Source organism: Conger conger, chromosome 6 (genome assembly GCF_963514075.1).
Source record: "Conger conger chromosome 6, fConCon1.1, whole genome shotgun sequence".
NCBI lineage: Eukaryota > Metazoa > Chordata > Actinopteri > Anguilliformes > Congridae > Conger > Conger conger.
The window spans coordinates 44,639,630-44,660,745 of NC_083765.1; the positions used below are offsets into that span (position 1 = coordinate 44,639,630).

At 46.8% G+C, this 21,116-nt stretch overlaps 1 protein-coding gene across 1 annotated transcript in view; it reads right to left on the bottom strand.

Moving 5' to 3' along the window:
- LOC133131148 (neural-cadherin-like) overlaps positions 1-21,116 on the bottom strand; it is a 205,514-nt gene that overhangs the window by 26,565 nt on the left and 157,833 nt on the right. Inside the window, exons 23-28 of the mRNA XM_061246326.1 lie at positions 16,564-16,778; positions 11,386-11,513; positions 10,675-10,802; positions 8,175-8,298; positions 3,811-3,991; positions 2,135-2,301 (exon numbers count right to left, since the gene is read on the bottom strand). Coding sequence (XP_061102310.1) covers positions 2,135-2,301; positions 3,811-3,991; positions 8,175-8,298; positions 10,675-10,802; positions 11,386-11,513; positions 16,564-16,778 — 943 coding nt within the window. The remainder of the gene's footprint in view (positions 1-2,134; positions 2,302-3,810; positions 3,992-8,174; positions 8,299-10,674; positions 10,803-11,385; positions 11,514-16,563; positions 16,779-21,116) is intronic.

A 21,116-nucleotide genomic window follows, 5' to 3' on the forward strand; every position in this document is an offset into this window, starting at 1 on the left:
AACCGCGAACAAAAGGCAGCGTGCCACAGAGGGGCCACAACGACGCCCCCGCACCCCACCTGCGAGCGGCGGAGACGATAACAACCGCGTTTGATTCATAAATATTGTGGCGCGAGGCGGCATTCTCACGGCCCGCAGAAAAGGATCCAGCCCCAGCCAACGACTATCAGTTATTCAGCACAAAGGCAGAGCAGAGAGAAACCGGGCAGCGAAGCTTTGGCTGCCACACCGACCTCATTTATAGATATCAAAATGGGGATCAAAGGGCCTCCTGGCCGGCACAGAAGGGTGTGTTGTTGTTGTTTCGGGGGGGAGAGGAGGGGAGAGGGCTGACCTGAGCAGGTCTCTGAAATAACAGCTCTGAAGAATCTCCTGGCAGAGGCAGTGGCAGCTTTCGTCTGCTCTCCAAAGAGCGGAGTGTAAGAGTTGGGCGGAAATGCTGCTTATTCCGTTAATTTGAATACCCGTCTCGACAATGCGGGCGTGCTGGCAGTATTTCTGAGGGCACCGGTGGATTGATTCGGTCTCCAAACAAAATGGCAGACTCTAAAACGGCAGACAAAGCTGGCTTCGCTGTCAGAAAGAGCAGAAAGGAGATTCTTTTTTTAGCTGCAGAAGAAGACGACGTGTGGCAAGGCAGGCAGGCCCCCACAATGCAAGAGCCGCTAACCGCGCCGGCGTCTCCTGCAGCCCTCCGTTTGAGCCGCTAACAGGCTCTCGCAGGCCGCCTCTCTCCCTCATTAATAAATATAATCTCTTCTCCCGAACCGGGGAAAGAAACACGGGCGGCAACGCGCAATCCCAACATATCATGCAGCGAGGAAGCTGTCCCGAATGAATTCCGTCTCCAGCAAGGTCAACCCCGCTTACACTCCTGCAGAAACCCAGCACCGCTGTCGCAAAGAATTCTCACCAAAACAGAATATGCTGCAATGTACTGTAAATATATAGGCTTTTAAAAAATGTATATAATGATAAATATGTATATTTGCACGCAGTATTGCACAGTATTGCAATATCTGAAACTGGCAATAACTTCAATGTTTACAATATATTGTGATGTGTTGTGAAATCATAATTATATATTTAATTTAAATATATCATCAGTATATGCCATTTATACTGTGTAAGGGATTTGACTGCAGTGGAGCTGCCACTACACGACAGGAGTGTAAGGTTATCAGAGAAAAGGCCAGTGTACAGTTACAGGTGATGTATGATTGATGGATATTGCTACATTGTCGGAAACATCCCATTATCGGTCGACTTTTGACTTTGAGCGCTGTCGCTCATAATAAGTGTAAACACGTGAACGATAAGACTGCATCTCCGAAGCGGAGTAATTTGTGAGTGCGATAAAGGGAAGCCAGTGGACGACACTTCGCCGAAGACAATTACAGGAGAGAAGAACTTTCTGTACTAATGTTGTCATGACAACTGAGCCAGCAACGGGGTCAAAGTTCAGTACAATTTATGTTTCGGCGAAGGGCACATCGATGACAGCGATGACGACAAATCATCCGTTGCTCTCCTATAAATAAAAAGTTGCAACCGACCATCAAAAGTGATCACTGCCAGTGGGCATGACCAAACAGAACATCGCCTGACTATGAACAGGCCTGAATGGAGAAGGCCCCAGTAGGCCTGGTCCATCGTGGTATTACAATTTTTGCAAGCGCAGTAACAACTAGCTCTGGAATGCGGGGTTAGATTTCTTAATCACACTTGATGTGGTAGCACAGCTCCAATCTACTCAGCCAAAATTGGGTGTGTGCGAGTGAAATGTTTCTGGGAAAAAAACGTCACTCGTATATTTTCAATGTTGATACGACAGCAACAGGGCCACGCTGTTTCCATGTGGCAGATAAAAAACATGACTACAAGGATAAAAAGCCAAAACGTAGGCAATGTGCTTTTCAAGGTAACAACATACAAGTGATGTTTTCTTCCCCCCCGGAAGCATTTCACTGAAAGTTGGAGATTGGAGTTACCGTATGAAAGATGAATAGAAGGAAAAAAACCTACCGCCACCTGCCAGAGATGGTTCTTATTGTGCTAACATATTCGATGTACCGCGATAGCTATATCGCGCAGCCCGAGGCTGCAGTGACAGCTGAAGGGACAGCCAGCTCACCTCTAGCCGCAGGTACTCGTTCTGCTCCTTGGACAGCAAGCTGACCAGGGTACCGCTGGACTTCCTGGTCCGGACCAGAACCTGAACCTTGGTCCCGCGGGCGGACAGCGGGAACGCCAGCTGGAAGTGGACGTGGCTCCGGCCGTCAAAGGAATATTCCGGAACCTCTGTTGGTGGCGAAGAGCAAGATTAACATCCGACACCTAGCTCAGAAAAACAGGAGGTACAGCAGCAGCCTTAAGAACTGATCGTTCTCATTCAGTCAACTTGGACACAGCAATTATTACATTCCAGTTCAACAAGATTTTTTACAAATATTTTTATATTATAAACAATATGCTTGATAAGTGCTTGTAGCCAAGCAGAAGTCTCAAACCGCATGGAAAGGACCTAACATAACATACTATAAGAGAATGCTGAGTACAGGCCATTCGGTCCAACAATGCTCACCATTTTCCTCCCACTATAGTGTCCCTAATGCTTAGTTTATGTAAAAACTAAAACCGTATCAAGCCTGGCCTTGAATACCCCCAGATTTTCTCACTCCATTACATGACCTGGCAAGCTAAGTGACCACTCTGTGCAAAAAAATACATCCTTATATCTGTGTTTAATTATTTGCTAATTTACATTTATGCCCCTCGTTATGCTATCTCCTGCAGATTACTTTGTTATTGTAGGTGCAAACATTGTTATCAAGACTGAGTTTACAGTAGATTTGTAAATATCTCATATGAATATTAATAATAATAATAATATGCAGATATGCACCTTGTAGGTTGTGGTGTGCTTATTATGCCAGGCGGCCTTCATGTACACATTTCAGGGTCGGTCTATTGATGAAAAGTTCTGTAGCAGTGGTCAATGCCGCAGGATAAAAAATCTGTTTGTGGCATTGCATTTATTTTAGTGCAACCCTTGAAGTCTTTTTCTTTTTACAACATTCACATTACATTTGCTGTTAGGCATTAGGGTATGCTCTTACAGCGAGTGCAGTACCAGAGTGCACATAAAGGTTTTGGCCAAGAGCAGATATGCATCACAGCTGATCGCTGCTATCAGTACGCCTACAGCATGCCAGTGCCACAGTCTCTACATCAGACCTGGGTCAATTACTTTTCAGTGCTCCATTGATCTTGCCTGGTGCAATTGAGCCAACCGAGAGGACCAAATGGCAGGGTTTGCACTTTTTAAGAGAATGTCATAGGTTCCAATAGACCGGACAAGCTCAGTAAATCATAGAAAATCATATTTGAATACTAAGTAATTAGATAAGGTATTTGACCCAGGTCTGATTTGAACCTATGAAATACTTGCTGAAATTGTAAACCCAGACAAGACCATTCGAGCACAGAAAAGTATTTGAAAATCCAAAACAATTCCATATTTGACCCATGTCTGATCACTATCAATACGCCTACAGAATGCTATGCTAATGCTAAGTGCCACAGCCTAAGGGGCCCTGCCATGACATTACATTACAGTTATTTAGCTGATGTTTTTATCCGAAGTGACTTACATGATTAGACTAAGCAGGGGACAATTCCCCCCGGAGCAACGTGGGGTTGAAGGCCTTGCTCAAGGGATTGTATCGTGGCTTCAACCTTGCGGGTCTCAGTCACGCACCTTAGCCACTACACTACCGGCTGTCCCGTGCTGTTTCAGGGGACACGTACCCATCTCGCACTGGTGCCCGCTGTACCCCGGAATGCACTGGCAGCTGAAGGAGCCCCACTCGCCGTGGCACCACCCCCGGGGCCCGCAGGAGGGGTACCCCATGTTCACGCAGTTCCCGTCTGTCATCACGCACCCTGGCGAGCTGTTCGCTGAGTCAGCGGGAGAGCCCAGGTTGTACACCTGAGAGGGAGAGGGGAGGGAGACACAGAGATGGACTACAGCAGAACGCAGTATTGGGCCCGCATCCCGGCAATAAGAAACGCTGGAAAAGTGTTGTAAATTTTTTAAACCTAATTCCATTTTGCTCCAGGCAACACTGCCCCAGAATAATACCTGCCTGCGTGTAACAGGGAGTCTGACATCACAGATGTTATATGCACTGAAAAACATACCCTGTGTGCTGTACTTTAATAAAGTGCAGAAATTAAAAAGCAAGCATTTCCCAAGCACAAATAAACTTTTCAAGACGCTTTGGTAAATTCTTTGAAAACTTTGTAGGCCACTGGTGCGTTTCCTGGGTGAACAGCGGACTGCACAAAAAAAAGCCTTTTCTAAATTAGGATTCATCTGGAGACACCACTCCTATTGTTCAGCACCATCAAAGTTAAGCCGCTTATCTCCTACACATAGGAGTTTGGTATATTTTAGATACAACAATGCATATTTATTTACGGATAGATTTAGGAGTGTGCATCACCATTTCCCTTTTTTATTACTTATTTGCTTGTGGTACAGCAAGATATAAACAAATTTGTAGCGATGCAAGATCTGCTAGATGCCAGACAGCAGGGGGCGATAGGAGGAAGAAATTAACCCAGTGAGCACTTTATTAGGCACACCTGTATCCCAGCTCGTTAATGCAAACGTCTAATCAGACAATCATGTGGCAGCAACTCAATGCATGAACGCATCAATGGCGAAGAGGTTGTTGTTTAGACCAAACATCGGACATGTGATCGACGTGACTTTGATTGTGGTTGTTTGATTGTTGGGGCCAGACAGGGTGGTTTGGGTATTTCAGAAACTGCTGATCGCCTGGGATTCACACCCAGTTAGAGAGGCAGTTCTGTGGGAAAAAGTGCCTTGTAAATGAGAAAGGTCAGAGGAGAATTGCCAGACTGGATCACGCTCACAGGATAAAAATAACCATGTGTTACAACAGCAGTATGTGGAAGAGCACCTCTCAACATATCAAACCTAATGTAATGAATACCTAATAAAGAGGAATGACCATCTAGCAGCTGTTTCAAAACCTAGCTTTGGCCACTCAGCTCATACCATGTTGAGCGTGGAGCTGCTCTGAACTGGTCCACCAGCTACCAGCTGTTTCAGGTTGAGCTGCTTTTTTCAGTAGGGGAGTGTACAACAATTGTCTACAGAAGGTTGTTTGTATGTGAGGAGTTGCTGGCAGTCGGAGAAGGTGGAGAGGTAATGAGCAGATTACATTACATTACATTATTGGCATTTGGCAGACGCTGTTATCCAGAGCGACATACAGTTGATTAGACTAAGCAGGAGACAATCCTCCCCGGGAGCAATGCAGGGTTAAGGGCCTTGCTCAAGGGCCCAATGGCTGTGCGGATCTTATTGTGGCTGCACCGGGATTAGAACCACCGACCTTGCGGGTCCCAGTCATTTACATTAACCACTACGCTACAGGCCGCCCAGATGATGTTTGTATGTGAGGAGTTGCTGCCGGTCGGAGAAGGTGGAGAGTTAATGAGCAGAGATGTTGCGGAGCATATATAAATAGCAGTAAAGCGTAGGAGGAATATGTATAAATGTAATTAAACATACATGAAGACTGCCAGCAAACAAATACATAGTACAACAACCGCAGAAGGTGGTGGTACATATAAAAATGTATGTAATTACTACATGGACCATATGATGTAAATGCCAGTCTTTGCTTTAATAACTTTAATTAATTGTTTTATTTCAAATCCAGCGTGCTGCAGTACAAGACAAGACAATGAAAACTCAGTCACTGTCCCAATACTAAAAATGTACACTGCTGCTCTTTGTTGATTAAATAAAGCAATTTCTTTATTTCTTATTCTGTGATTTATTTAATACTCCAAATGTCCAAATTGTGATATTGAAAACATAATATTTCTTTTTTTAACCATTGAAAATATTTCAGTCATAAATAAGTCCTTTTGAAAACGGTTTATTGAATACCATGTCTATTTTATTATTTACTGGTTTAACCCCTTCCCTCTCCATGCCCGGTTTGGTGTTGTATCGTTACTGTTCCTTTAACAAACACCAAAAGAGAAGTGTAGTGCCCACAGTAAGACCCTCTTCACCATCCCAGCACAGGGAAACTGCACACTTCCCAGTTCCATTGTGAAGAAGAAGACAGGACCCGCACACAGTACGGCCAACCGCACACGCGGGAGAAGAACACGTGGCTCGGAAACCAGAGAAAAGAAAGGACTGTCTTTGGATGACCTTGAATCTCATGGCATGACGAAGCTCTGAATGTGGGACAGGCAGTGACACGCAGTGATATGCAGGACAAAGGAACCTCGCTCTGCATTATAGTCCTGATGGATTACCATTTACTCTGCAGTTCAATCCCCAGTCTGCCCCCCGTTCATTAGCTAGCATGTACATAGCAAAGCGAGAATGAGAACTAAACTGCTGGTTTACAGGATGATAATGTACACAGAGTGCTTATGAAATTTACTCCACTCATTGAAAAGTGCATTTGATGACCCATCCAATTCGCTTAATGTTCCTTCGAGAAACTAGGAGCCGCGAGCTAAGAGGCTCCTGACCCAAAGATTTCTTAAGGACATGAGCGCATTCTTCGCGGTCCCTTGAGGCTACAGGGCTGTTTACTGCACCACCGTACCGCCCTTTACAGTTTACGTTATTTTCTAAAATCTACATTATATCTAGATTATAACTTATAACTTATAAATTATTTCATTAATTTCCAAAAAAAAACTTTTCCCGGCTGAATCATGTTTTTATGTGTACGTCAGACCTTTTTTTATTTCGAGTGCCATTTATAAATCATCCCTCTGGACCATATGTTTTCATACATCATTTTTCACTGTTTGAGTGCTCTCGCTAACCGGTTAATAGGATGTATTTTTGAATTCAAGGTTTCTGGCGCAGGCACACATCCAACTGGCCGCTCAGTGTCCTTTCACCGCTGTGCATTAACTGATGTGCGCTCGCGGTTTTACTCTGGCCATGGCCCGGAGCCAAAGACGCATTTGTGTTATTCCTCTGAACATGATGCGGGCATGCAACATGAAGTTATGCATTTTTCAGAAGCGAGAGGTTACTGGCGTTCTCCCGGGCTGTGCCAGCCTTTGCTTTCAGGGGTGAGGCTGGAGGCCCTCCTGTAGGGTCAGCAGAAGTGATGAGAGCCCAGCTTCACCTCCGCACACCACCGTTACAGAGAGGCAGGACCGGCAGTGTAAGCAGTCCCCCACACTCTGTGCTGTATGCGGGGTGTTTAATTCTTCAGTGAGATGCAGCGAAATGCCTCCAGTCGGGAACGAGACGAGACGGGTGGAAAGTAGCAGATTAGGAATAATCGCAAAATAACAAAGTATAAAAATACCCTTGCCCCACCCTCGCCACGCCACGCAGAGCCGGCTGAAGTGACAGGGAAGGTTACCTGCGCCTGAGCAGACAGGCGTGGTGTTAAACCCGCACCATCAGCCCCTGAACCCTGCTGCACAATGGGGGCGCATGAATTTTACATCAGCTCCCAGCCATTAGCTCCAACTGAGGAGAGGGGGGGGGGGGGGGGGGGCTTTAGTGTCAAACACCTTGAGCTACAGAACCAGCCTCCTGCAGCCTGAGTACCCAAGCACAGGACACGCCAAACAGAACACAGAGACGCTAGCCTCTCCAAACGAATCACGTCAAACTGTTAGCAATTTACAAAGCGGTTTAACATTTTCACATGTGAATGATAAGGTTATATAATGTGACAGCAAAACATGTGATATGAAATAGCACAGGTAGAATAAGCTCTCATCTTATTAGTGTGATTATTTTTTATGGTTCACATGTGTACTCCACATGTGGGGTGTTCACATGTGGTTTTTGAACACATACTGTAAGCTGTTTGAACACACAATATATTTTCATACGGGTAGTTCTGAGTGTTTCATTCATGCCTAGTTTGTACCTGTTGAACGTGAAACTTGAACTTGCAGGTATTTTTTCAGGCAATCACTGTCTTCAACACTAGCTTTACTGTGGTAAACGCAAACACGGTATGGTTCTGACAGCACAGATACCGTGGTGGTCCTACAAAGGCCTAAAGCTACCCCTGCTGCTTCTTCCGGCTCTGTTACAGGAGCGTTAAAACCCGGATCGTTCCGGCGGGTACCTTGCTGTCCACGACGAGGTTGCGGATGCATCCGGTGAAGTGTTTGTGCTGCAGCTGAGGGTAGATGTAGGGCAGGTTCTCGTTGACCCCGCCAAGCTGCAACACCTGGGTCATGTTCAGGTGCCTGTGGGAGGGGGGCAGACACACAGGTGCTCGTGGGATACATCCGCCAGTCCGCCAATCACTCACAGGAAACATTACCCGCAATCAGCCAACCGACAACGCAATTACTCAATGATTCTAATCAGAGAGTCTATTATCTGTAATCAGTAACAATTTATCTTAAAGGAACAAACAAATAAATATGACAAATGACCAGCAGACAAATCGTATTTCATACGCCTCTACGCAAAATAACAGCAATAACAAAAAAAACAAACAAGTGTTTTAGTGTTGAGAGATTTATTCTATTGTCTTTTCTCAGGTAGAACATTTTTAAGTTACTGTTTGCTTGACATTGCTTGGATTTTCATAGCCCATTGGCATGGTAAAGATGAGTAAAACTGTCAGCAATATGTGTCTTAATTTTTAAGAAAAAAAAAAGACAAAAATTCTTCTTTTGTTTTTTGCAGTGCATACTCCCTTTGCTTTGCGGAAGGAGTAAAGCTAAGGGATGAAAATGGTGTGGGCGATACTGAGAGGAGAAGGGAGAGGTGTGATTTACGTAGTGGTGGGAAAATGGCTGGCGCTGAATGCAGGGAGGTGCTCAGTGAGTATGTTCAGAGAGTGATAAAATCACAGAACGGTAAAATCACAGAGCCATAAAATCATAGAGCAGTAAAATCACAGAACAGTAAAATCACAGAGCGATAAAATCACAGAACAGTAAAATAACAGAATGGTAAAATCATAGAGTGATAAAATCATGGAGCAGTAAAATCATAGAACGATAAAATCATACTTATTTCTCACCTCAAATGTTTTCAGAAACGTATTTAAGCGGACCATTTAGGGGGAATAATAGTCTGCCATATTATTATGTCTTGCCAATGTTTTACCCAATCAGGGCACTTGGACGTCCCTGATTCTTGTTAATCCCATTGGCCATCTATCCAACAGAACCTATATACTGAATGTATATACTGAACCTATATACATTACATTACATTAATGCCATTTGGCAGATGCTCGTATCCAGAGGGACGTACATTTGATTAGACTAAGCAGGAGACAATCCTCCCCTGGAGCAATGCAGGGTTAAGGGCCTTGCTCAAGGGCCAGGTCATGTACCTTAACCACTACACTACAGACCACCCCCTGAACTATAGATACTACCGCTACTGAACCTATATAGTGAACGTATATACTGAACCTATATACTAAACATACATACTGAACCTACATACTGAATTATTACGGATGTCTTCATTTAGGACAGTTTTCTGTTAGACGTTTGAAGCATTTGTTGAATCCAACATGGCACACTCCTGCAAACCCTTTGTACGAAAAAAGTAAGTGAAATTTTTGATAAGACACGTTCTTGGATGAAGCCCAATGTGCCAAACCCACCTCAATCTACAAAAGCCTCCTGGAATGAAAAAGGCATGCTTGCTCTACGTACTGATGTGAGTATCCCTTAGCCACATGCAGAATTTTCTAATTGAATCCGCCCAATGTCTTACACAACCCGGTAAATTAAACTGAATAGAAAAAAAAAAAAAGTGAAACATGATGATATATTGGACAGATTTACATAAAATTACTTATGTTGATAAGAACTGATAATACTGCAAAGATGAATATCAATAAGTATAGCTTTTATAAATTGATGAAATCATTTACTTTTATGTGACAATAAAACTTCTAAGTTAACATCAATTTCAGATTTAAAAATTACATCTTGGAGTGTTGTGATATATTTTAATTATATCCTAATCATATTATATTTATTGAATTATATTTCCCCTACTCATTCATTATAATTGTGCAAGTGATTTTGAAATTGGCAATTAAAACTAGATTAGTTTTAGTCTTTTTGTCACATATGCCCCTCATGTACAGGCTAGGAAACGTTTTTTTTCTTGCAATATGTAATTGCAAGTTTTTTCATATTTGATTGCAAAAATATTGTTCAGCTAATACCAATTGTTTTTTTTGTAAGCATATGGTTCCAATGTTATGGTTAAAAATGGGAAAATAGAGTTGTTGAAAGTTTGGTGAAAATATATTTTGGCTCTCCTGTAAAGTTTGCTAAATGCCACTTACACCCTCTGGTTCCAAGCCCTGGATATTTTCTCAATCTGCTTGTGAAACATGTAATATAACACGGGTCTCAGTAAACGAGTTTCCAAATACCATCAGCAAAGTTTTATTTTGCCTTCGAAATTGGAGCTCCAAGGTTTCACACTCAACATGCGCAGAGCAAGCTTAGTCCTGGGGCTTGAGCTGAGGTGAGCTGCAGACGTGCTTGCCTGTCTAGTTAAACACGCATATCTATGGGTAAAATGCAGGCGGAGGAGGGGGCCAGGGTAAGGGGTGGGAAGAGGGCAACGGGCTCTACCTGGCCGTGTTGGGTGTGACCCCCTTGACCTCACAGCTGGAGTGGTCCTCGGTCGTCAGCCAGCTGCCCACGCCCTCCATCTCCGTAACCATGGCAGCGGTGCAGCGGTCCAGAGTGAAGCGCACTTCCTGCGGAACACAGAGCGAGTCCTGGACAGTCACCAAGGCTCCGCCCCTTCCTGTCACATGATCTGCATCAACCTTAAGGCCTGGGCTCTGTGAGACATTCTACACCAGAGGTGGGCAGCAAGGTTTTCTGGTTTTCTGGTTTCCTGGTGCTCACCAAAACAAATTCCTAACAACCTTTGGTTGTAATGACCATAATGTTGAATTGATACTAAACAATTTACTGTGATCTAATCCAGGAGTGCACCAGTGTATATGGCCCTTTAACTAGGGTACTTGGTAAAAACAAAACCTGCGCGCACAATCGCACAGCCCTGTTCGAAAGGGACATAGATCAGACACGTGTGGCAGCCATGTTCTATTTTCTTGAGGTTCTGGATTCCCCATGACAAACACTTCCATCTGTGATTGAGAGCGTGTGGTAACGTGACCTTTTTAAATGGCATTTTGTTAAGTACTCCAGGAGCACGGGCGGTCTGTCGGTGCAGTGTGGGGGATGTGAGCGGGCGGGGCCGGGGGCAGCGGGTCCCCATAACCCCTGTGCACGGGCGGGCGGTTTGAGAAACGTGCCTCAACGCAGACCCACCTTACTGTCACTCCTCACATCCAGCCGGTGCCACCGTCTGTCCGCCACATGCACGTTGCTCGGCAACTGCAGAACTAGCGTGCCGGAGCCGTGGTTAATCTTCAGGGTGGGCGTACCGTCGATCAGCTCTGAAGAGAGAGAGAGAGAGAGAGAGAGGGAGGGAGAGAGGAAGAGAGAGAGAGAGAGAGGGAGGGAGAGAGAGAGAGAGAGAGAGGTCATCCCTTTTCAGAAAATGTCTTCAAGGCCACAGAAACTTCTGGAAGTAGACTTTTTTTCAACAGAAAAGCTCCTTCTGTTCCCACCAGATAATTTCACATAGATGCAGAATCTGAGAAGCCAAAGACCGGCTGCATTTTCTTTCTCCGTACCCACATGCACATGCCCATAAATAAGGAAGGCATTAATTAACTTCCGATTTCTCTTTCCTCTGACGACTGACAAATTCAAAATCATCAAACCAGCAAATGCTCCCAGCGCACGGAACTTTGCACCTTCTAACAAAATTGCGCAGGATTACAACACCTGTCAGATACCTGCTGGATCCACCCAGGGGGGAGGAGAGAGGAAAACAAAAGAAAGAGGGATGAAGAAAGCAACGGAAAGAAAAAGGGAAAAAGTGTGGCCGTAACTAATGCTGCCCGACTAAGATTGCTGTGGGGCAGAAGGAATGCCCATGGCATCTTCAGGAGAAAGGGCTTCAGAAGAACACAGCAGCTTGGCAGGCTGGCCCCAGCCCCCAGCCCCTAGCCCCCGCCCCCCTGTATGAGCTGGGCTGAATCACCCAGGCTGGGGTGTGAGCACACGGACAGTGCTGCTGGAGATTCACCTGGATGCTGTTAGTCAGGAGAAGCAGGGGGAGTGAGTGTGTGAGAGAGAAAGAGATGGAAGGGCAAGAGAGTGTGAGAGATAGAGAAAGAGAGAGAAGGGGAGAGAGTGTGTGTGAGAGCGAGACAGAGAGTGTGAAAGAGAGAGAGAGGGAGAAGGGGGATAAAAGAGTGAGAGAAGGAGAAAGGTGGGGAGAAAGAGTGAGAGAGGGATAAAGGGGGATGAAAGAGAGAGACAGAGAGGGAGATGGGGTAAAAGAGTGAGAAAGGTGGGGAGAGAGTGTGAAAGAATGAGAGAGAGAGAGAAAGGGGAGAGAGAGAGGGTGAAAGAGTGAGGGAGAGGTAGAAGGGGGAGAAAGATTGAGAGGGGGATAAAGGGGGATGAAAGAGAGAGAGGGGGAGAGGGGGGTAAAAGAGTGAGAAAGGTGGGGTGAAAGAGTGTGAAAGAGTGAGAGAGAGGGAGAAAGGTGGGGTGAAAGAATGAGAGAGTGAGAGAGAAAGGTGGGGTGAAAGAGTGAGAGAGAGGGAGAAAGGTGGGGTGAAAGAGTGTGAAAGAGTGAGAGAGAGAGAAATGGGAGAGAGAGAGGGTGAAAGAGAGAAGGAGAAAGGGTGGGAGAGAGAGAGAGACGCAGGACAGGGCCCCTGTCAGTCACAGTGTTGTAGGTCCAGAGACAGGCCCTGTGTATCAGCTGCTCTAATGCATTCGGACAAGGGCAGGGATGATGTGTGCGGAGGCACTCTGAGCCTACACGCTCCTGCTCTTAATCCATGCCTGCCGATGTGATCGAGTCCTCCCGTCCTCATCCTTATTCATGCCCCTCCTCTCCGCCATCGCCGGTGTCAGAAGGGCTAACCGCAAAAGCAAAAGCATTTTCCTAAAATATGAAAAACTGCTCATTTCAATTGCCCTGGGCAAAAGGACAGACTGGAAAAAATACGGGCTGAATAATATAAAAAAAAGAAGCCATCTGAAATATTGAGCGTAAACAAAGGAAAATACTGGGGAATCTGTCTCTCTGTCTATGCGCCTTTAACTTGAATGGCATATCACACATCACAAAAGCCGAATGTGCAGACAGTGACAGCCCACCTCCCTATGCAACTATCTGTAAAATCCGCTAAATTTAAAGCCGGGCCTGACACGTTGATAAAAGCGCACACGTTTTGACCGTGAAACGGCTTCTTGACAAATTGACAGTAGCGGGCGAGTCATGGTTAGGGCCCTGTTGGCTCCTTTCATCTCCTCTGTTCTGTTTCAACGGGGCGGGGGTGTGTGCAAACACCCCTGTGATCAAACAGCACCCTTTAAACAGCACGCGCTGGGGCAGTTAGGAGGCTCGCCCTGTCGAGCTTCCGTTTCGAGGTGGGATCCGGACAGTGCCTCCGCAGACTGTGCCCAGTCCATCCTGCTAGGCGAGGCACGGTTGGCTCTAGCGTTGTCCAGCTAAGGAAAGGTTTCAGAGAGCTGGGACGACAGCGTCTCAGCACTCAGCCCTGCCCCCAGCCTGTAGGCGACTGCCATGTTTATATCATCTGCACAGAATGTGTGCGGGTCAGGTGGGGGACTGAAAAACAGCAGTGGCTACCTGTGGTAGTGTGGAGGATGTCGGACTGCGCTCTCGATAGCTATTAGACGATGTCGGACTGTGCTCTCGATAGCTATTGGACGATATCGGACCGGGCTCTCGATAGCTATTGGGCGATGTCGGACTGAGCTTTTGATAGCTATTGGAGGATGTCGACTGTGCTCTCGATAGCAGTGGCTACCTGTGTGGAGGATGTCTGTCTGGGCTCTCGAAAGCCATTGGAGGATGTTGGACTGCGCTATCGATAGCTAGTAGACAATGTCTGACTGTCTATGGTCTTGATAGCAAACTGAACATGTTGGTCTGAGCTCCTGATAGTAGATGAAGGACATCAGTCTTTGCTCTCGATATCTAGTGGAAGATGTAGGTCTCTGCCCTAGAACGATGAAGAATGATATCAGTTGTGTTCTAGGTCCTTGAGGATTTCATAACACAGGGATGGGATAAAATATATTTCACCTGGACATTCACTTCGGACATCCAAATTCTGGAATAATGGAAAAAAACGACTGCTCTGAAAAAAAAGGCGGAGGTTTCAACAGCCACATATGATGTTTTTCCACTTTGAATAAAGAATCACTTCCACCCGAAAGAGCAGAGAAACGGGACTGTGAAAAACAGCCGCTCACAAGGAATGGGAAATGTAGACTCACAGAGAAGCACGACTTGATAAATCTACGCAAACAATTTTCACAGTGGGCAACAGCTCATGGGAGTTCCATTGAGTTTCTTTCCACAGATTGGTATTTGAGAGCCATGCAAGCATGTATGGCGTAGCCACAGAACGTGGCTCCAGTCTCTCTCCCTGGAATCACCCTGCCTCGTATTCAAAGCAGATAACACAACGGATCACAAGCTGTCCAAACAAATCAGATTCTGCACCTTTACAACAGTAGAGCCGGGGACAAAGCGGCTTCCTGGAGCTCACCTTGTCCTGTACCCACTCATAGCCTGAGCCTTTTACTGCCGCCCTGCTTTCAGCAAATTCCCTTAAATGGGGAAATTTCCCAAGAGGACGCATTCACTGCGACTGTGGATTCCATGGTCCGCTTTTCATCACTTCATCTCATTCATCATTTCTTCGTTTACTTTCATACCGCTTCTTTATCGCTCTCTCTGCATTCACTGCAGTCTCTCCTCTCCTCCTTCTCTCCCTCCTGCATCGTCTCTTTCCATTTCTAATCCCGCAGTCTCTGTCTCTCAATCTCTGTCTCTGTCTCTCGATCTCTGTCTCTGTCTCTGTCTCTCGATCTCTGTCTCTGTCTCTCGATCTCTGTCTCTGTCGCTCCCTCTCCCACTTCCTCCTCTGCAGTTCTTCTTGTGTTCTTATCCATCTCTCTTCCTGCTCTCTCCATTTTTACCATTCTTTCTCTCCTCCCTCCCACTGCCCCGCCGAGCCGTCTTTCCCAGTGTCTCTCAGTGTCTCTCAGTGTCTCTAAGTGTTCCTCAGAGTTTCAGAGAGGCTGTGTTACATGAGTACATGAGTTGGCAAACACATTTAGGGCATGAACATATAAAACCCTCCCACCACCCTCCCCTCCTCTGTCACTACTCCAATACCAACACTTTACTTCAACCCCTTGCCATAAGGCTGACATAACACTGTTATAAACATGATATAACAGCTGTCACAAGATAACATATGATGTCAGGTTATGTCAAATGGTGTGAGCCTGCCATACTATTATCGGTAAATGTAAAAGACAACATCCTACCAGTCTCCCCATCATTGCACCCAGCACTGGTGGGGGGAGGGGGTAGATATGTAATTGGGCCAGAGAAAAGCCTGCTGCCTATTCCCCAAAGGTCATTTACTCGTGAGCCAGGAGAAGACAGACTACAGACTGAAGCAGTTTTTCTGCTTTCACCGTCTTGTGTTTAGCAGTCTCAGACCATATCACGTCACGGTAGAGAACACAGAAAAATGTTTTAATTATAGTGGAAAAAAATGCCCATAATTTATGTTATAAGGGAAATTTCTCTTGTTACAGCAGAAACAAATGCAATGGAGCAGAAACTATGAAAAAATAATAATATATATTTAAGTAACAGCATGTGGTATACATGAATAATACATTAAGAAAAATAACAACAAAATATCAGCAAAGAATCAAAATTCTATAATTTGTGCTTGCATGTACACTTTTCGTTAATAAATAAAATAACATCGCATAAAATAAAATACTCCTTTGCATACATAATAGTCCAAATTAAACATGCTTTCTTGAGTCCATATCGCATCACAGGACATAGGCTTATTTGAAGTGGCATTTCTAAGCGAAATAAAGAGTATTTTATGATGGTATTCGGTATTGACCCTTTGACATCTGATGGTGAAAGGGCAGTACACTGATGAAGAAGAATGATACCAGTGTGAGCCGGATGGCAGCTCTCAGATGAATGCGGGGGGGGGGGGGGGGCACAGGAATTTCTTTTTGGAAGCTAAACGGAAAATTATTGCATTTATATAGCACCTTTATCCAAAGTGCTGTACAATTGATGCTTGTCATTCACCCACACACACACACACACACACACACACACACACACCAAGGGACACTTGTACACACCCAGGGCGAGATCGAACCGGCAGCCCTCCGACTGCTCTTATGTCCTGAGCCAAAGTCACCCCCGGCCCCCAGCTCGTTTGAAAGAGCAAGCAGTGCAGGGATGGTGTCTGCCTCTCTCCGCTTTGCTTTAAAAACCAAAATAATTCCGTGTTGTGTGTTGGGACCGGCGCCCCCTGGAGGCGTCCCTGTGAACTGTACCTATGGCCATGAAGTCCTCGGGATCCCAGGGCTGCAGCTGGGCCAGGGGCCCGCTGTAGAGCAGCAGGCCATCCGACACCTCGGTGACGAACTCCAGCGACACGTGGCTCTCAAAGCACAGCCGTGCCGGGGGGAACCAGGCGTAACCGTCACCGTGGAAACTGTGCTTGGTCTGCTGGCACTCCGGGCCCTCGAACTGAGGAGGGCACTGGCATCTGCCACGGAGAGAGAGAGAGAGAGAGAGAGAGAGGGAGAGAGAGAGAGAGAGAGAGGGAGAGGGAGAGAGAGAGCGAGAGAGAGGGGGGGAGAGAGAGAGAGAGAGAGGCAGAGAGGGGGTGAGAGAGAAAGAGGGAGAGAGGGAGAGAGAGGAGAGGGAGAGACAGAGGGGGGGAGAGGGGGAGGGAGGGAGAGAGAAAGAGAAAGAAGGAGGGAGAGAGATAGGAGGAGGGAGGGAGAGGGTGAGAGAGAGGGAGAGGAAAAGAAAGAGAGGAAGATAGAGGGAGAGAGATAGGAGGAGGGAGGGAGAGAGATGGAGAGAGAGGGAGAGAAAGAGGGAGACAGAGAGATGGGGAGGGAGGGAGAGAGAGAGATAGAAACAGAGAGGGAGAGAGATAGGAGGAGGGAGGGAGAGGGTAAGAGAGAGGGAGAGGAAAAGAAAGAGAGGGAGAGAGAGACAGAGAGAGATGGAGAGAAGAGGGAGAGAGGGAGAGAGAGACAGAGAGAGATGGAGAGAATGGCTGCAGTTAATGCCCTCGGTTAACACTCGCTATCATGGTTCTTTGTGGGGAGCAGATTTCTGTGCAGCAGTACAGAGTGACTGCATAGCTGATGGACACACACCTCCCCCCCGACTCCACACCACCCCACACACCCCCAGGTGTGACAGTTGCAACCAATTTCTCTTTCCTGCCGGCTTTCCGTAACAACCCCATTTCTGCCACTACACGTTGTCCGCCTCCTGCTACAAGCCCCTCAAAATATAATTTATCGGCTTGCTGGACACCCATAAGTTGGGTGACTTAGACTTAGACTTTTAATTCTGCTGACATACCGTCCATGGCTACAGTGTTTCTGGGCAGTGCACCTCCATCAGCACCTTGCCCTGCCAAGAACCACCAACCTGCTGGGGAGGGCCCAAGCCTACCTACACCTGCCCCACACCTGCTCCACACCTACCCCACACTGCCCCACACCTGCTCCTCACTGCCCACTGCACCCAAAGATATAGAGAAGTAGAATCGAATACTTTTTTGTTTTTAAAAGAACACGTTTGTTATAAGAATCAATCAGAAACAGGTCAAAGCACAGCAAACGGGGGAATACAGGTAAGTGTCAGAGTCCAAGCAACCAGAACGATGAAGAGTACGCAGGGTGAAGTCCACAGACAGGCAGGAGGCGAAGACAGGAGATCAAGACGAGGGGGCTGGAGAACAGAAGGGATGAAGGGCAGGAGACGGGTAAGGGGAGAAGGAGGACTGGGGCAGGGTTTGGACAGAGACAGGTCAGGCAGACAGGAGGAGGGGGGCAGGGTTTGGACAGAGACAGGTCAGGCAGACAGGAGGAGGGGGGCAGGGTTTGGACAGAGACAGGTCAGGCAGACAGGAGGAGGGGGGCAGGGTTTGGACAGAGACAGGTCAGGCAGACAGGAGGAGGGGGGCAGGGTTTGGACAGAGACAGGTCAGGCAGACAGGAGGACTGGGAAAAGGGAAACATGAAACTGAAAATTTAACAAAGCGAATACATGAAGCCGGGAAAAAACACAGAAACTAACTATAGGACAGGAACACGAGACGTGACAACATTTCGCATGTACACTGACAGAACAGAAATGTTCTATATGGGTACTAATAAGTTCCTTTCACGAGCAAACAAGGCACTAATGAATAATATATTTCTGGCTAGGGGTACAATTTTATGTATAAGGAACCACCAGTGACAAGAGCTTGTACCTTTTTAGGTATTTTTGTACCTTTTTTCTGAGAGTGTGTGTTGTCCATTGGAGTGGGCTTGTAAGAGCGGAGATTACAGAAAGCCAGCGATGTTCTGTCCATCCCCCCCTCAGCGGCCGCAGTTCTCCCAGAGCACACACGCGCTAGCCACTGCACTGAGAGATAAGCCACCTCACTCTCACGCTGGCAACCGCTCCTCCGCTTTAACCAGCGGGCCGTGGAAAATCCCCCCCCGCAGGGGGAGCTCTCTCGCTAACATCTTTTCCCGGCCCCGGGGAACGGGCTCTCCCACCGCTCATAAGCATTCCCGACGTCGCTGTTCCGCGGAACGCCGAGATCCCTATCCCGCCCGGGCACATTCCACTCGCCTCCCACAAGAGACGGATTCCATCGCGACACACACTGTAATGGCGCGATTAGCCTGGCAGCACGAACGCTCGCAAACAGCTTGTACCTCGTAGCAGAACTGATAGCACAGGTGTACGCATAATTTACTATTTAGATTCTATCACTGGATCCCAGGCTAACCAAAAAAATATTAATAATTTAAATAAAAAGTAGGCACACAATTCCCTACACAGTCAGGATCACGTCTCTGATATAATCCTGTTTATGTGTAAAGACACACATTCACATAGCCTATCCCACGTGTACTGGGGCACACACATTTGCATGTTTTAAGCCAGTTTGTAAGGCTCAGTTATATTTGCATTACTGTCCCATGTCAGCACCTTCATCTGTCCAGTTCAGAAGAGTGTCGAGCAGGGCCGCACAACTCCGGTCCTAGAGGGACCAGTTACCTTAATTTTAGCTTTTGACTGCTCTATAAACTACCCCGGTTCACTCCTGTACTGGATCAGTGAAACCTTTAGGATACACCTCTAGTCTGTGACTGTAGCTGGTGCTTATATAAATTACCAAGCTATAAATTAAGAGCAGGAGTTGCCACAAAATCTTGAAACAGATCGGCCCTTGCACTCCACCCCTATGTAGACAGTCATACGTCCTGTTTCAGCACCTTCCTCTGGACAATTAAAAATTAGGGTAAATGTAACATTGAGCCAGAAATGGGGCCTGGGGCACCCACATTCCCTAATAAAGCAGGCCTAATGGCACGCATCTATACCTGGCCCAGACTAACTAGCATTATTTACTTTTCTAGCTTCCTACTGCTGGTGTTCTAGCTACGTTGGAAATGCCAGCTAACACCAGCTGGGATTCTAAACTGGTTTAAGATGGTCTAAGCTGTGTTTTTGACACTTTATAGCTGACCAAAGCTGGTTTCTAGCTTGACAAAGCAGGCCAAAGCTAGTTAAGCTGGCAGAGTAAGCTGGTGGACTACCTGACTATATAGGCTGGTGAACAGCTGGTTGACCAGCTAAAAGTGTTGAAAAACGCAGCTTAAACCAGCTGGACCGGCTTAGGCTGGTTTAAACTGGAATTTTCAGCAGGGTTCGGCTGAAAACCCTCTCGACAGCACAAACATGTTTACCTGCAGCCACAGCCTCTCAAAAGTCTGTGTGACATTCACACACACATTTCAGCATCTCTTACTTCAGCAACACATGGTCCAAACCCACGTACACACCTCTTCCCCCCCTCCCTCCCACCCTTCCTCTCCCCCCCCTCCGCCTCTCACGTGTACTGTAGTTCTCTCTCCTCTTCCTGAGCACACACCAGACTAATCTTCCGTCACACGTGAGGGCTTCACCTGAATGCCACATTTCCTGCCGGTGTTTGCTTTTTCAGAAGCGCTGTAATTTCCGTGGATAATGGAGATAATCTTCGGCTCTCGTATGTTCTCTTTCCCAACTTACTGTCTCCACTTTCGCCATCACTCTCTCACTCTCCTTTTCCTTTCTTTCTCTCCCGCCACCATCTGTTTCCCTCTCTTCCTCTCTCTTTTCTCCTCCTCATCTAATTTTCACCTTTTTAATTCCTTCTCCGCTATCTCTCTACTCCCACTTTCTTCTTTCCCCTTTACATTTCTCCTCCCTCATCCCTTTCTTCCTCTCCTCTCTCACACCCCCCAACACCCACCTCACGCCCCCGCCCCACCCACACTGCTGCAGCCCTGTTGTTTCTGTCTCCAGTGAGGTTATGTGTCCCACTCTTTCCCTCTCTCTCACTCAGTCTCTCTCTGCCTCTTACTCCATCTCTCTTCTTCTCTCACTCAATCTCTACCTCTCTCCCTCCATCTCTCTACCTCCCTCCCTTCTCTCTCCCATCCCCTCCATTTTCCCCTCTCTCTCTACCTCCCTCCTTTCTCTCTCCCTCCCTCCATCCCACCCACCCACTCACTCTCTCACTCCTACTCTCAGGCTTGCTCTCTCGCCCTCTCCCTCTGCCCGTGCGGCGAATGTTTTGGTTCATTTCTTTTTTTTTTGTTGTTGGATGGTTTTGTTTTGTTTTCGAAGCTCTAGAATTTGTAACTGGAAATGTCAGAATAAAGGTGTTTTTTAATCTCTCTCTCACTCTCTCTCCATCCCTCCATCACCGGGACTCAGTCAGACAGTGAGACGGGTCGGGCAGGGCCGGGCCGGGGCGGTAGAGTTTGAGACGTAGAGTTCGTCCTCGCCACTCGGACAGCTCCGTCTAATAAGC